The 16,798-nt window shown below is 38.2% G+C and overlaps 1 protein-coding gene across 2 annotated transcripts in view; it reads right to left on the bottom strand.

Annotated features, from left to right (window-relative positions):
• Positions 1-14,601, bottom strand: part of hcn2 (hyperpolarization activated cyclic nucleotide gated potassium channel 2) — a 43,954-nt gene extending 29,353 nt beyond the window's left edge. Inside the window, exons 1-3 of one of the 2 annotated variants that reach the window (XM_031905936.1) lie at positions 14,082-14,601; positions 4,333-4,756; positions 1,660-1,722 (exon numbers count right to left, since the gene is read on the bottom strand). In XM_031905936.1, coding sequence (XP_031761796.1) covers positions 1,660-1,722; positions 4,333-4,756; positions 14,082-14,533 — 939 coding nt within the window. In that variant the 5' untranslated portion in view covers positions 14,534-14,601. The remainder of the gene's footprint in view (positions 1-1,659; positions 1,723-4,332; positions 4,757-14,081) is intronic. The other variant, XM_002939769.4, reaches the window with a different exon arrangement.
• Between the last annotated feature and the right edge of the window lie 2,197 nt (positions 14,602-16,798).

Genomic DNA, 16,798 nt, shown 5'->3' with positions numbered 1-16,798 from the left:
TGGGAAGTCTCAGTGCCTCTTTAAGATAGCACATGCAATCTAAGAAGTTTGGTAATGTTGTCTTAACATTTAAAAAAGAAATAAAATATGGCTAATCATTTCTGCAGTATATAGAATTTCTCAGCCAGAAAGAGGACAGTCTGATTTTAGTGGTTTTAGAGTTTTTTTCAAACCACAAAAAAACAAATTTCCACTAAAACCACAAATGTCTAGTCATTTATTAAAAGATACCAATATAAATAAAATAAAAATCACAAATTCAAATTTGTAACAAAAACTAAAAGAAAATGAAAACCTTGAATTTTTCCTTTTCATAACAATTTTCACATGCTTACAAATAAAAATAAAACCCAAAAACCTCTAAAACCACAAATTAAGTTTTGCTTGTATCAGTCTGTATTTTTGAGGCAAACTAAACAGAATCAATAAATGTCATTGCAAACTGTGCATTTAATCATTAGTCTGAAACTGTGTTCTCACTTTCCATAACTTTTTCACATTTACTATTCTTTTTTTAAAATATCGTTTACAGGGCCAAACAAAACATTTTTTCTCTTATTATAGCGTTCCATTAAAGCAACAAGGCATTAAACTAGCTAATATTTGTTACTCACTTGCAAAAACTAACACCCCACACAAGCCCACCAAACCAGAATATAAAATGATAAATGTACGTTTTCAGTATTCTGCATCTTTTCAACCCTAGGCCACCCTCTGAGATTAAAAGGCTAGAGCAATAAAGCAGAAGAAACAAGCAATAATTTATAACTGGTACAGGCTAAAGGCTGCATTGAGGCAGAAATTAGTCATTGCCTAGGCTTGCTTTTTCATGTGAGCGCCTTATAAATGGCCTCCCAAGCCATGACATGTTGCAGCTCGGCTGTAAAATGAAAAGACATACGACAGTTTAGGGATTTGTCCCCAGAGACATTTTTACTGCCTTATGGTAGGTTTTGTATATGCAGCTACGGCACCTGTTATATGTGAAAAATACAGGACCTATTTCCAGAACAGAAAAGAATATCAGCCAGACTGGATAATGTTGAAGGCTTTTTATATTTACTTTTTATATTTTACAAAATATACATTTTAGCAAAAAATATCACTCATCACCTAAAATCTGCTGTCTTTTGAAAAAAGTTAGACACCCCCCTCCCAAAAAAAAAAAAAAAAAAAGGTACATGGGCATGAAACACAAGGAACCAACCTGTGTTTCATACCCTGTGTATTAGGGATACACCTGATCCAGGATTTGGTTTGGGATTCTGCCTTTTTCAGCAGAATTCGGATTTCACTGAATCCAAGTGCCTGGCCGAACCAAATCCTCATCCTTAAAATCATGTGACTTGTCGTCATACAAACAAGAAAGTCGAAAATGATTTGCCGCACGTGCAGCATGAAGGTTTTTTTTGGCCTCCCTTACCCTAATTTGCATATGCAGATTTGGTGCATCCTGTACTTGCAATACATTTGGGGCATGTATACAAACACAAGTTGTGCTCTTGTTTGGTGTTTCATTTGCATTAGTTCTGGTTCACGGCATCATACTATTGACAATTTGAGAATAATGTGTCATGTGAAAAACCATTTTCTACAATTTCTGAGAAAATGAAATACTTGTGAGCAGAGCTTTATAGATTAACGTTACAAATTTCTTACTTTGAAACATACACTTTTGAAGAACAGGCCTGCGCTCCTTGTCCAAAGCTTTTCAACATATACCTACAATCCAAAGGAAAGGAAAAAAAACACGAAAACAATGCCACAATATGTCAACACAAGCCACATCTTTCATCTGTTATGTAGCATTAAATAGCCCATACGCAAAACACTGTTTCATCTGAATTAACTATTCTCATAAAAATGTACTTCTCTATCAGTATGTGCCATTGCATAACCCTAAATAGAAAACTAAATACACAAACCAAGGGTACACATCCATGCTAGGTTACATCAGCCAATGAATGCTCTTTTACTTCTATACTTCTTCCCATTAGAGCCTGCATCATTTCCTGTTAGATGATTTGTGGCAGCACACAGACCATATAAAATGGTGGCTAAAGGTAAAAGATGTAAAAGGGCAATATAACTATTTGATAAGATTTTTTTAGGCATGCACCAAATTAAGGATTTTATTCGGGATTTGGCCAGGATTCTGCCTTTTTCAGCAGGATTTAGCTGAATCCAAGTACCTGACTGAACTGAACCCTTAAAATCACGTGACTTTTTGTCACACAAATATGGAAGTTAAAAAGTTGTTGCTGTACAGGGTTCTCTTTAACCATTCCTTGCTCTAGTTTGAATATGCAAGTTAGGTTCAGATTCAATTCAGGATTTGGAGACTTTCACAAAACAGTCCCAAAACAGTGGATTCGGTTCATCCCCAGATTTTTTTAATAGGTCACTAATTACTACATAAATTAATTGTTGGTTAATTTCATTAATTTTGAAAAGTTTAATTAGATTTTGGGTTGGGTAACAAGTATTAAAAAAAAAAGTCCTAGCACTCACAAACTCATATGAAAACACTTTCATATTTTGGCACAACCTAAGAGGTGTGAGGCATTTACTGGCTTACAGTCTCTATTACAAACAATTTACTTTAATCTTCACAATGAGAGAGTAAACGAACCCCTTTTTTTTTACATTTGCTGGCAAAAAGAAAATGCAATGTTAAAATGATGAAACAAAACACAAATATAAGATCTGTTATCCAGAATGCCTGTTTTCTGGATGTAATTTTTCAAGTTATAAGGGTCACAATACCTTAAAAATAAAAAAATAAAAATGTTGAATCATAAGACTGCTTTGCAATCATCATGGATTTATGCTAACTTAGTTACTACAGACTACAAGGTACTGTTTTATTATTCTATTATCACAGAAAAAAAGCATATCAGTTAAAAATGACTTAAATAGGGCTCTGTGAGATTTCTTCAAAACGGGTTTCCATATTTGCCAACAAAGAATGCCTTTCTAGATCTATAGAATATATAGAATTTCACAGATACAAAGGAATCAGTTTTGTGCCATTAAAAAAAAAAAAAAAAGTAATGCAGCTTAAAGGTGTTGAGAAGTTTTTGTTATAATGTTTCAGGAAATTGGTTTTCCAGTTTCTGACTGGAAAACTGTATAGTTCAGAGAAACTTAAAACTTTTTTTTTTTTTTTTTAAAAGATTATAAGCAAGGAATAACATTACAATAACCCCAATGCTATTGCATGAAAAGAAAAATATACCATTGACTGACTAAACAAGAAAAATATAACAATTATTTTTCAACCAAAAAGACAAAATGCAATCAAAAGATTTGTGCTAAGGGCAATGGCACACATGATGATTTTAGGCATTTTATCACCACGGTAATTTCCATCTCAAGGCCAGGAAACAAAACACTCTAAATCAATCTGCAATCAGTGATCTCAAGGTCAACTCATAAACTGCCATCAAGAACCAAACCAGCCATGGATCATATTACTGTTGTGGGACAACTGATCTATTGGTAGATCTATTAAGAATGACTGAATAATAATTAAAAAAAAAAAAAAAGATATATAAAAATATCAGAAGGAAAACAAAAAGAAAGAAGAGAATACAAAAGATAGAGAAAGAGAATTGATGAATGGGGTTTGGAGCGTGAAGGAGGACAAAGTAATTATCCTTACAGTGCTGAACAACCACTCTTGGAATTATAATATTAAGGCCTGCACATAACCTTTAGGAAGTGATACCTCACCTGAAGTGACAGACTCCAGAAAAAGACCATCAGTGGCATAACAGCATCTTCTGAAGCTGTCTGATTATCCAGCTGTTTGCTACTTTCTTTCTACAATGCTATTAAAATATATAATAACCCTTTATATGCACCAGAAAAACTAAAAACATGACATTACACACTGCTAAACCATTCTACTCTTTATGTAAAGGTTTTCATTCATGCAGGTCATAGTATATCTGTAGTAATAAGTTAAATCAACTGGACTTGGGGTGTTTTTCTTGAAGACATTTCATCAGTCATTCAAGACAGTTGGATGAATGTAAAAACATCTTAAAGAAAAACACAGCAAGTAAAAAGTTGATTTGACTTATTACTACAGATCTACCTTTTAGTCTGATTTTATGGTCTACAGACATCACCTGCTCTTCCTAGTTGATGCTGGATATGACACACATCTTCCTTACTACAGGATTTTAAAAGGTGCAAACATTTATGTGTCCCTTGAGTTATCAGGCCTCCAATCCCCTAATATCCTTTTCTTCCTGCTGATGGATTTTTTTTACACAGTTTTCCTACTTTAAGTGGTAGTGTATCTACTAGTCCACCAATACTCACCTCTTCCCACTGATGTATATATCGAATAAGTCTCGAGAGACGAAGCAATCTCAACAGACTAAGTATTTTGGTGAATCTCACAATTCTTAATGCTCTGGCTGTCTTATATACTTCAGAGTCAATACCCTTCTCTACAATGAGGAAGATGTAATCCACAGGAATTGAAGATACAAAGTCCACTACAAACCATGTCCGCAGATACTTGCGCTTAATCTTTTGTGGGTCTAGTATTATTTCTGTGTTGTCCTCAATCACAATCCCTGTTCGGAAATTCAGAACCAGGTCCATAAGGAAGAAGGTGTCCGACACCACATTAAACACGATCCATGGAGTTGTGGTCTCATCTTTAAAGAAGGTGATGCCCACAGGAATGATGATAAGATTGCCCACCATGAAAAGCAGCATTGTGAAGTCCCAATAGAATCTGGAGAGTAGAACATACAGTCAGCACAAGGCACCGATAAGCAGGAGCAATGTCAATTAGAGTTCCCCTTCCGCTGAGCAGACAGGGTAATCAAACACCACACAGAATCCTACTGTGCAAGCAACAAAAATGTGAATTCACATAAAACAATACTCTTCCAGTAAGAAAGCATGCTGTAGAACTGAGAGTGATGAGTAACAAATCTTTCAGGCTGCTAAATTTCACACATATAAAATATTCATTTTCAGCTCAAATGGGACACATCCCAGAGGTGCAAGTCTTTAAACCACACGAAGAGAGAGACACTGAGCCAAGTGTCATATCCCTCCTCTATTAAAAAAGGGCTGATCTGCATTATTATTATTATGTACTGCTTCCACTAAATAACAAAGGGTACACTTAACAGGCTAAATTGGAGCATTGTATACAAAAACAGAAATAAAAATGAAAAACGTGTTTGGATAGGTTTAAAAGAAATCCAAAAAAATAAAAGCAGAAATGATTATCTAGAAGTGGTATTTGTTTCTGCTACACAGTAACTTATCTGAAAGAAAAGAAAAACGGTGGGAAAATACTAAAAAAATGAACGCAAATAATATCAAAGTTTCACATCTCACAACATGAAACATTACTTATATTGTGAATTGTAACAGAACATAACATATTGTAGGACCTGTTTTCATGCAGCTTTGGTTCGGCACAAGAAAAAAAACATGTTCTCAGAAAGGAAACCTGATTATCAACCTTAATTACATTTCTTACTACTACTAGATCGCTCAGCATCCCTCTGTCATTATATACTGTTCTTGTTATACTGACAGCAACTTAAATAGCACCCTCTATTGGAGTGATGAATTAAAAAATTACCACTACTTTATCAAAGTATAAAAAGATACTAAACCCTCAAAAGCGCAACTACATCTTTTTTTAATTTAAAAAAATGTTGGTAAACTCAACCAAGCTATGATGTACTGGTTATATTTCCTTCACCCTTCTTTCTCCATTTCCCTTAATACTTGATACTCTGCTTTCCATCTTCAGCCGGGTTTCAATGTCTTTTTAGGAAGGGACTCTAGGGGGAAGCTTTTAATTGGGTAAGTTACCACTAACATAATCTCACTGCTTCACTCTCATTAAAAGTTTCCTAATACTCTGCTATTTTCTTATGCATTTTCTCTAGCCATTATCTAACTCCATGGCAAATTAATTGGTCTCTATAGATAAAGTTCCATTATGAATAGATTATTAAAGAACCAGTAACACAAAAAAATATACCACTTAAATGTTGGACAATTTTATAGTGCTCAAATAAAAATTGCTTTTGTTTCAGTAGTTCTTCTATAGTTTATATAAATTACTATATAGCCATGAGGGCTGCCACTGAATGGTTGTAGGGTCATATTTGTATAGCAGATAAGTTGTTTAGAATCTAAAAGCTTTTGTACTTAAAGGGACAGGAGAATGTGAATTTTGAAATTATGCCCAGTTTAGAGCAAAATAAACCAAAAACACAGCTATTTCCTTATTAAAACAATAGGGAAGAGTATGTCCAGCACAAGTCCTATATGTACATACATCATAAATAAAATTTGCCAAATCAAATATATTGTAAATGTAAGCAATTTTGGAATATCAATTTATGACAGATTTTCAGTGCTAATGGTAACAAATAAATATAACTACTACTGAAAGTAGTTGGTGTCACTTCAGCTGTATTCACCCCTGGGTGGTTCTGACTTTTAAAACAATGTAGCAGAAGCAGGTAATTAATAGACCTAGACCCTAGGCATTTAGACCATTGTATCCCCTTTATGCGGCGAGAAATAGGGGTCAATTATGACTCTCTACATTAGACATTTCAATTGAGGAGTCACAGCTCCTGCTCATTTCCTGCTGTTCTGATCGTGCATGAACACTTGGAGCAATAGGAAGCTGTCTATGCCATGTCTGGCCCCTCATACACTCTGTCCAATCGGCTCATGGGTCAGACAAAGGTCTATCCGCCTCTCTCAGCCCTGCGCTCTTCTGCCAGGCTGAAAGAAGCGGATCGCTTCTGTACTCTCCTCTGTGTGCCTGCCTTAAAGAAGAATGCAAGTCAAAATTTAAAAAGCATAGTGCCCAATAGTCCTCCTATTGTTTAGTAAAAACGCCACACTTTTGGCTCACCTAATCAAATATTTACTCAGTCACACTTACATCACATTTTCTATCTGTTTTCTTGAACAGGCAGTCATCTTTAAAAAGGTATTCTCCCTTCCTTTCCCTCCTTGCTTCATACTGCACATGTGTTTCATTCCCTGCCCCCCTCCCCTCTGCCAGATCTGCTTCTGATTGGCTGGTGGGCATGTGTAGCTCAGAACAGGAGACAGGATCAAGTTACACACATCCTACACACAGCCTACGGGAAGGGGAGAGAGATTTCAGTGATGTCACTGTAGTCTTCACACTGCTGTAGGTTGCCATCACCATATTTATAGAAGCAAGCAGGGATCTGGGAATTTAGATATGCAGTAAGTACTTAAAAAGAATGCCTTTAGACTTACTTTTAATTTATATTAACCTTTCCTTGTCCTTTATAGGCTATGGCAACTGCCGGAGTGTGAGCACACAGAGCAGAGCGCATTGGGAGTCGGTCTGGAAAACAGAAAAGCATACGTTTTCCAGGCTGACCTCTGATCCACTCCGATCTGTGTGCCTACACTCGGGCAGTTGCCATAGCTTTTAGTGCAGGTTGTCTACTTCGTCTGTCCTCACCCTTAGCAGCCACACAAAGGTCAGAATTATGAGACTTTTTTTTTTTTTCTTTTAAACAGACAACTTAAAAGGGGTACTTTATCTTGACATCAACATTTAGTATGATATAGACAAGTATTCTTAGACAATTTGCAATTACATTTTATTTTTCATTTTTGGTGGTGTTTGTATGTAACTGTAAGCTCTGCAGTTTTATTTAGCAGACATTTAAGCAGCTCTCTAGTTGCTAGGGTTACATTTACACAATTAATCAGGCAGTCATTTGAATGAGAGACTAGAATATGAATAGTGAAGGTTGGAAAAGAGAGAAGTTTAAAAAGTAAAAAATAAAAAGAACATTGTAGCCTAATTGACCTTCATTTGAAAGCTGAAAAAAGCAGAGGAGAAAGGCAAATAAACTAACAAATAAAACATGAAGACACATTAAAAAATTGCTAAGAATAGGCCATACTATAAACATACTAAAATGTCACTGAAAGGTGAACTACCTCTTTAAGTGGGGAAAAAAGTAACACAACCCAGTTAGTATTGTTGTGCTGTAGCCATGATACAATATGACTTAAATTAGTTGCAATGTTGCAAACTGGTGCCACATATGCAGAACTAATCTTTCTCTCTGAATTTGAACACATATTGTGACACTCTTTTATCTTAGGGGTTTACAGAGGGTGGTTGTCAATGCCATTTTCAGATTCAGATTTTTTGCCACTAAGTCACAGAAAAAAAAATGTATGGATATTTACTATGCATCAACGGCTAAGAATCCAAGTCTAACAATTCAAATCTCCAGTACTGGATGTTACTGAATTAGAGAGGATCCAAAGATTGACAACTAAACTCATAAAGGGCAGCATCACTCTGGGCCCCCACTGACCGACTGCCCAACCCCACCCCAGGCATGCGCATCTTATACCTCATTGCTATCAGTGGAGGGATGCCAGCAGGGAGCACCAATGCTTTGGCTTGGGTCAGCAGGGCACGAGGGCCAGGGCCCACTAGGTTTTTTCTGCGGTGTCCCACTGGCCCAGTCCGTCCCTGGTAAAGGGAAGGAATCAGTTATAAAGAAAGACTGGCCAAGTTGGGCTTGCTTATTTTGGAGAAGAGACACTTCTAATAAATATATAAGGGGACCATAAACATTTCTCTAATGCTTTATTTACCAGTAGGACCTTCTGTCCGGTACAGAGGTTATCTATTCTGATTAGGAAAAAGGAGGTTCCATCTTAATAATCAGAAAGGGTTTTTATACAGTGAGAGATGTGAAGTGGTGGAGATATCTCTCCCTGCAACAGTTGTACCTTTGATATTTTCATAAAGGGGTTGGAGGTGAAAAAAAATAGATGGTTACTGAAAATAGCTAGTAGGACAAAGTTGATCCAAGGACTGGTATGATTGCTCCTTGTCTCTTGGATTCAGGACATGTGACAGACTCTGTTAATGCCTTTAAGAGGGGCCTGGATGAGTTTTTGAACAAGCAGAATATCCAAGGCTATTGTGATACTAATATCTACAGTTAGTATTACTGGTTGTATATATATAGTTTATGTATGTGAGTGTATAGATTGGTTAGTATAGGTTGTGTGCTGGGTTTACTCGGATGGGTTGAACTTGATGGACAATGGTCTTTTTTCAACCCTATGTAACTATGTAACTCAAAGGCTGACATTAAACTTTCTCAAACCTATTTTACTATGTTACTACCACATCCAGGTTGACATTAAATTTAGGGATTTTGTTATTTTGATCATGTTTTGAAAAGGTGAACATCTTCTTTAATGATAGTCTCAATAGCCGAATAACAAAACATTTTTATAATTGCATATAAACATCAAAAGTACTAAGATAATTAGAGACTCTGTACCAAAATGTTTCCTGTAAAATACTGCATGAGAATCAAACGGCTGTTCTACAAGCTGATGCAGCTGCCATAAGACAAACATGTGGGCTAAGTAGGGCTTATCTCATAGTGAGAGTGAATGGGAGGGAATAGCTTATAGCATGGAAAGAAAATATTTATGTCAGTTAAATTTACCATATTGCTTGTCTGGGCTGCAGTGCTTTTCTAGCTATATTCCCATACTGTTTAGGGAGAAATTAATGTAAAATAAATCCTATGTTAAGCTTTTCTTTGCCTGATAATAAATGCGATAAGTATGGCAGTATGGCATATTAGTTATTTCATATTTTAAAGGTTACAACTTGGGTTCCAACCCAAAATTGTGTCTTAACATTCCTGAAAGCAAAATACCTTTTCCAAACCAGTTCAAATAATGTACCTACCCTTTTTGGGACACATTTATTTCAAAGATCTTACTATTTTATTTCTGGCATATAATTCAGTTAATAGATTATTGTACTGTACTGTTACAGCTTATAGAAAAGAGCAACTTCATAGCAGAGTGGTGAGAATAGGTACTGCAAGACACACAACTATCAAGTCTGCTTTGAATGTGCAATGCATCTTGGATAAAAAAGTTCAAAAAATTTCAGACCCTTTGTTCTACTTTACAGCTTAAATTTTTTGGGATACTAGCAGTCCATTCCCTTTATAATTAACTCATTGAAATCCTTCACAACTCTGCTTCACAATTGTCAGGGCAACAGTACCTACACAACATTAACAAGAGCAATGGTAACATCCATCTAAATGAAACATGAGTTGTCTGCCTTTTTATGTCTTTCATCTGCTTGGTGACTTGTGTGTGTACATGCCAATTAACATGGGACACAGGAAGACACTAAAGAAGGGTGTAGATGTACACTTAAAGCTGTTTTTTTCCATTATTATATTTGAGCAATTTTCCTTAATTAGTCTTGTATTAATTAGATATACAAGTTAATTGGGAACATTTCCTGTAAAGGCTCAGGAGGAATATAGCAGAAGAGCAATTATATTGTTCATGAATATACCAGAATGCACCTTTATTTAAACAATGAACATGTAGGCATTTTACTGAACGCAGTATATATACACATCTATCCATCCATCAAATACATCCACACATTTTATGAAGAATTACTGCATACACATATACTAAGTGTGCAAATTAGCCCCACTGTCATTTATCTGGAGTAGGCAGAGTGATCAACCAATTCAGATGATGTGCCAAGATTATCATAAACCCCACTGCGCAGGGCTTGGTCCCAGACTACTAAGGAACCTGTCACTGCAAGCAAATAAACCTCACTGATTCTTCATCTGCACTGTAAATATGATGATTTTTTACTCAAGCAAGGCACAAAAGGGAACATAGCATTAATGAACAACCATTATCCTCACGAGTCTCTACTGGAAATGTGAATCCTCACATGAAGTGTTTATTTTATATATATAAAATATAAAAGTGTCACCCCATCACCCCACATTACAATGAGAAACATTCAGAACAAAGGCTGTAAGACAGATCCATGTTTCACCCAAGGATTCCCCCCCAAGAATCTAAACAGTAAATGGAAACATTCACAAACACAGGGGCTGTAAATATGTTTAGATGAAAAGAAAGGAATAATAATAATAATAATAAAGAAACACAGACATATACGTATACAAATTAGACAGTTTGATAGCAATAAAGACGACCCCCATTACTACACAATTATGAAGAAAGGAATAGTCATGGTGAATACAGGGCAGATGAGAACAAAAAATTATGCTTCTTGTTGCCAAAATCAGTACAATGTCCAGGCAAACCTAAACACACACAGCAGTTCAACCAATAATACAAATATACCTTTGTAACCCAATAAATAAGCAAAGGTTTTAGTCACACTCTAATGCCTACTGACACAGATCTAGATGACAAAATGCCAATGGTAAAATTCTTCTTCCTGCTGGTTTGAAATATCCTTTGATGGGCAACCACATGAAAAATGATTTCCTTGCATACACTGCTTCAAGAAATTAAGATTCTTGCTATGCTGACCTTACAACCTCAAAATTCATTGCTAGAGAAGCTTCTCTATGGACAAGAAACTGCGTCATTTCCATGTAACAGGGAGTAAGGATATAATAACCTTTGATGACAATTATGAGATCATCAGCCATTCTCTATTAAACTCCCCCGCAGGGAGACAAAACAAGAAAACTTTCCGCAGCTACCTGTTTGAATTGCACAAGGTAATGGGAACCGACACTACCGGTAGTGAAAAAGTGCTCTCCAGGGTTAATTCTGCTGATGAGCTCTAAACAGCAACCTCTTTTTATGCACCATGCTGAGTGAGCATGTTATAACTTGCAGTTTTCTGTAATAGAGGAACACTAGCAGTAATAGACAGAATTAATATTATAAAATATATAATATAAAATACTACTACCAACACATCACTGCTCTATGGATTTAAAATTGGTTAATTAATTTTACACGTACCAGTGCAAGTACATTGGATGGATCAATAAACATGTATTCCAATGGCTACTACACAAGGTGACCTCAAGAAACATAAAACCTATTTCAGTAATCTTTAAATAAAAAATGTGAAATTCACCATCTGTGCATTCAAAATAAGGATTTGTTTTCCCAAAAAGGGTACACAGACAAAGCAACACACAAAGATGATTTGACATTGAAAGAATACAATTACAAGCAGAGTGTGTTTTGAATCTACAAGTGAATAAGCAAAAAGATAATGATTATGCTACAGAGTTCCCATGTGAGCAACTAGAGCAGTGGCCTTGCTTGAATTTATCTCACTATGACAGCATCCGCTGCCCTGTCCACCCCCGTTGCTAGCTTCTGTTTTAATAACAAAAGACAGGACACAGTGAGGATGGGGCTATCAGATGGCCATCCTCTCATAAACCAAAGTGGGAGGAGAGTTATTAGGAAGTGAAGGAGGGACGAGACCGAACGGTCCCCTTCAGCACCAAGGACAGAGAATCCCAATATTGTGACAACATTGGCAACTGTCACCCTTGGGCCAAGGCCAGAATCACTCACACATATCCTGTATTTTACAGACCTATGAAAGCATAGGTTACAGTCTTTTGATTCATGCAGCCCTTTTCCTATTGCCATTGTATAGAAGTATGCAAAAGTATTAGCAATTACACAAAGCACAGATCATTGTAAATAGAAGGTCACTTACCCTCAATACCCTAGAACACACCAAAACACAAGGAGAACACTGCAGTGCATGTAAATGATATGCAATCCCTATTTTGCCATAATAATTCAATGCCAGGAACGCACCAAAAACAAAATATAAAATATTGCTTTTTTAACCTCATCAGTGCCAAAATGTAAACGTTCCAAAAAGAATTTCCAAAATAACAACAGTTGTGTATTGCCTGTTGATATAGAATTTTCAGCAGCATTACTGACTGAACTAAAATGTGCTAAACATGCTCTAAGGAGTCTTAACAGCAGCCATGGCAATGTTTACATATTAACAGCTTTAATAATGTTTGTACGGGTATCATATCTTAGAAAACTATGAGAGGTAAAGGCATGGAAGCTGAGAAGCTCAGATGCAATGGCAGAAGATGAATAGAATGTCAAACTATTGAGCAGGTACCCATTTGAAGATGGCATTAGAGCAGAAAATATATAACAGATTACAATCTTATGAAGTTATAGGTTTCCCTTTACAATTAAATAAGCTTGTAGATAGGAGAATATGCTGGTTGCCAGGGAAAGGAAAACTAACAAGCTTGGCATGAACTTGTAATACACACCCTAAAAATTATATGCAAAGGGATCCTAAAAAAAATGTTGCTCTGCACATGGGAATAGTAGTAAATGCATAAACACTGTGTGTCTCTTTGGTGCTCTGCATGAGCATCCTGGATTTATTCCCTACAATAAGAGCATATTAGCCTGCAATTTTTTGCAGTACTCTCCAGGGGAAGATCTAGCAGATAAATGAAAAAGGGTGTCATCCATCATGCCTCTTAAACTGCAAGATGGTACTCCAGGTGATGCATGGCTGGAGCCCACATACATATCAAGAGCATTGCAACCTTGAAATAAATCGGCTATGGGAGGAGAGAAAGGCTAACCCATTCAGTGCCAAGAGGACCTGTGGAGAAGGCCTCATCTGATGCAGAGGTTTGCCAAACCCAACACAGGAAATTCAGCCTTCACAAAGAGGAGCAGTTTACAGATAGCTGTTGCATGCATTCTCAGAAACAGACGAAAAACTGCTGCTGAACTACATCTCCCAGCATCCCCTGACAGATGGTAGTTGAAGGACAGTCTGTACCTTCACATGATACCTTAGCAGGGCAACTTCTCTAGCTACACAATAAAGATAGCAATATGCCATGATCTGTGACCTTCGACTGACCCTCCTGTTGATGCTATCTCCCAATGTAACCCACCCTGGGCACAAAGCCCCTTTATTCAATAACGGCCCCACAAAAGCACCGCTGCACCCACTGGGGTATTACCTGGACGAATCCACTTTAAATATGTTTTGCCCATTCGCTAGCTCCATTCTCTCAGGAGCATAACCCTTGCCCTTTAACACCGCACCCCCCTTTCCATTACTGCTTGTCTCCATCCCTGCCCCTAACCTGCCTACCTCCCTGGTCCTACAGAATGCCCCTCTGCCCTATGAGAGCTTGGGGTACCTGAAGTCGCTGTAGGGGTGTATGATCCAAGCCCCCGCGGATTTCACCCTCTCCTGTTCCCTTTCCACCGCTTTTTGGCTGCCGAACATCCGCAGGGAGAACTTGTTGACCCCGGGCTGGAGCATGGCGGAAAGCTGGCGCTGCATGAACCCAGAGCGGGTTTCATCTTCTCCGCCATCCCCATCTTCGGGCTCCTTGCCCGGTGAGGACCCCCGCGGGGGCTCGGTAGAGAAGGACACCTTGTGCTCCCGGGGCGGCGTCTCGGAAAGCTCCCTCCTGCACTCCCCATTGGGACTGCCCTTGCCCGTGCCCGGCGTCCCTGCTGAGCTACAAGGGCTCCGGGTCCCACGTCTACCCACACCCCGGGGCAGTTGTTCTTCCGCGGCCGCCGCTGCTACCTCCACTCCCCGCATCCCCGCAGCGCTGCAGCCGCCGCCTCCCCGCCCGTCCATGGCAGCGGGGACCTGCGGAGTAAAAAGAGGGAGGGACCGCGGGGCGGGGACATTTGGGCAGGCGTGACCTGTCATAAGCAAGCACCAATACTCGGCGAGGGGAGGAATTGGGAAATCAAATCCAATGAGAAGGGGGTAGGATGGTCCCTATTAAAATTATACCAATTCCGCTCAAGAAACGGGAAAACAGCATATTTACATTGGGCGAGCGTAGTTCAGAAGGAGCCAATAAAAAAGTGCGTCACTCTATTTATAGGAAAAGGAACAGAGATTGAATAAGGGGGCGTGGATAAAGCGAAGCAACCAGCCAGCATGAGACTGAGAATTTTGGGGTTGTATCAGTGATATCTAGCCAGGAGGCGCGGCTAAAACCGAGTGGGCGGGGTCCCTAGATTAGAGGCGTAATCTCTGTCAAAAGACAGGTATAGGGTTGAATGGAAGTATGCATTGGGGGGACTGGGATCAGGGAAGTGTGGTAGCAGGGGAAACCAATATTTTGCGACTGATTTGAGGTAGCGTGAGATTAGAAACAATAGTACTTGAACAGTACAGTAGTACTTGAAACAGTAGTAAGGATTTGAGGTATTATGAAACAGTAACAGTAAAATAAACTAGTTGGCCCTACAGCAATATCTTAGGGAAAGATTCACTGCTGTATAAATCTACTGAAAACTGTGGGGAGCCCACTGCCCTGACCCCAAGGTATTGTCTGACCCCCACCCCCCAACATCCTCTGGGTTGTTTTCCCATGTGGTTACACTCTCTATAGTACAGCGGTTCTCAACCTGTGGGTCGGGACCCCTTTGGGGGTCGAACAACCCTTTCACAGGGGTCGCCTAAGACCATCGGAAAATACATATTTCCAATGGTTTTAGGAACCGAAACACCGCTTCTCTGTGGTTGGGGGTCACCACAACATGACTGTATTAAACTGTATTAAAGGGTTGCGGCATTAGGAAGGTTGAGAACCACTGCTCTAGTACTTTCTATATACCTCCAAATTGCCTTTGCTAATAACAAATACAGCTTCTCTTATCTGCCAACAGGTAGGAACAACTGCATTCATAGAACAATACGCAGAAGTTCGCCTTTCCTTTTTTATGCACTCAGCATGTATTTCTAAACACATACAAGACTATAATGGAATTAGCCAATATGTTTAGGTACTCTCAATCCTGTGTCTCAAGTGTGTTGCAGAAAGAATGCCTGTGTGTAAAAGCCCTTAGGTTGAGGGCACATGGAGCATCTGCCCTGCTACTCTCAGCCTGCATTTATTTTGCAGGCTGAAAGAAGTGGATCTGCCCCCTTATGCACCCCAAGTACAGCTTCCGCCTTTGCTTCCATAGGAAGCTTAAAAGTGGTATTTAAGCACCAAATATGAATATTATTTCTTTGTGGTGCTAGGAACACTAACCAGTTCCATGCCATCAGCAGCAATCACTTATAAGCTTCACTTGATGCGGATCTTTAGTGACACTTGCCATCTTAATCTAACACAGACTACAAAGACACACAGGCCTAACAGTTCACAGGACAATGATTAGCTACTTGTAATTAATTTACAACAGTGAGTCAATATAATCCTTTGGTGGTGATTCTTCACCTTTCTTCAGCCTCAGAGCCTGTACCCTGCAGCAACTGTAACGATTGCAACAAATTACTTCTTACAAGAGCCAGCAAGTAATAGTATCAGTAATACCAGCTTTTTTATTGACAAGAATTTATAATGCACCAACATATTCCACAGCTTAAAGGTGTATACAAGAAACATTCAGATTACATACACATATAGGCTGATACCCATCAGGCTTTGGTGATCTAAGTTACAGAAAGACACACAAGGTCTCAACCACTCTGAATAATAGATTCTATACTTGCATATCTGAGATCTAGGGCAGTTTTGATTCAGTAATGGCTAGAGAGCCACACCCTGGATATGCCTGCTTTATACAGAGCATTTTGGACATGCTAAAAGCAGATTCAATAAACCCATATTATGTTTTAATAGTAGATGCTTTTTGTCTAAATACATTCTAAAAAATACTTAATACAATATTTGTTAAACGTATAACAGAGTAAACACATCAGGATTTCAACTTTACCAATGGCTCTGAAGCAAAATTGCATTCTTGCCTAGAAAACTAAAGTGTACATAATGCAATAATTTAGAAGGATGAAATTCTGATACTGTTATAGCCGGAGATGCTTCCTCTGAATCCCTGGCAGATATGCTAATTTTTGTCTTGTAATCTCGTTATTCAGTTA

Source organism: Xenopus tropicalis, chromosome 1 (genome assembly GCF_000004195.4).
Source record: "Xenopus tropicalis strain Nigerian chromosome 1, UCB_Xtro_10.0, whole genome shotgun sequence".
NCBI lineage: Eukaryota > Metazoa > Chordata > Amphibia > Anura > Pipidae > Xenopus > Xenopus tropicalis.
Note: the sequence above shows the minus strand (reverse complement) of the source record. Positions and strands in the feature narration are given on the sequence as shown.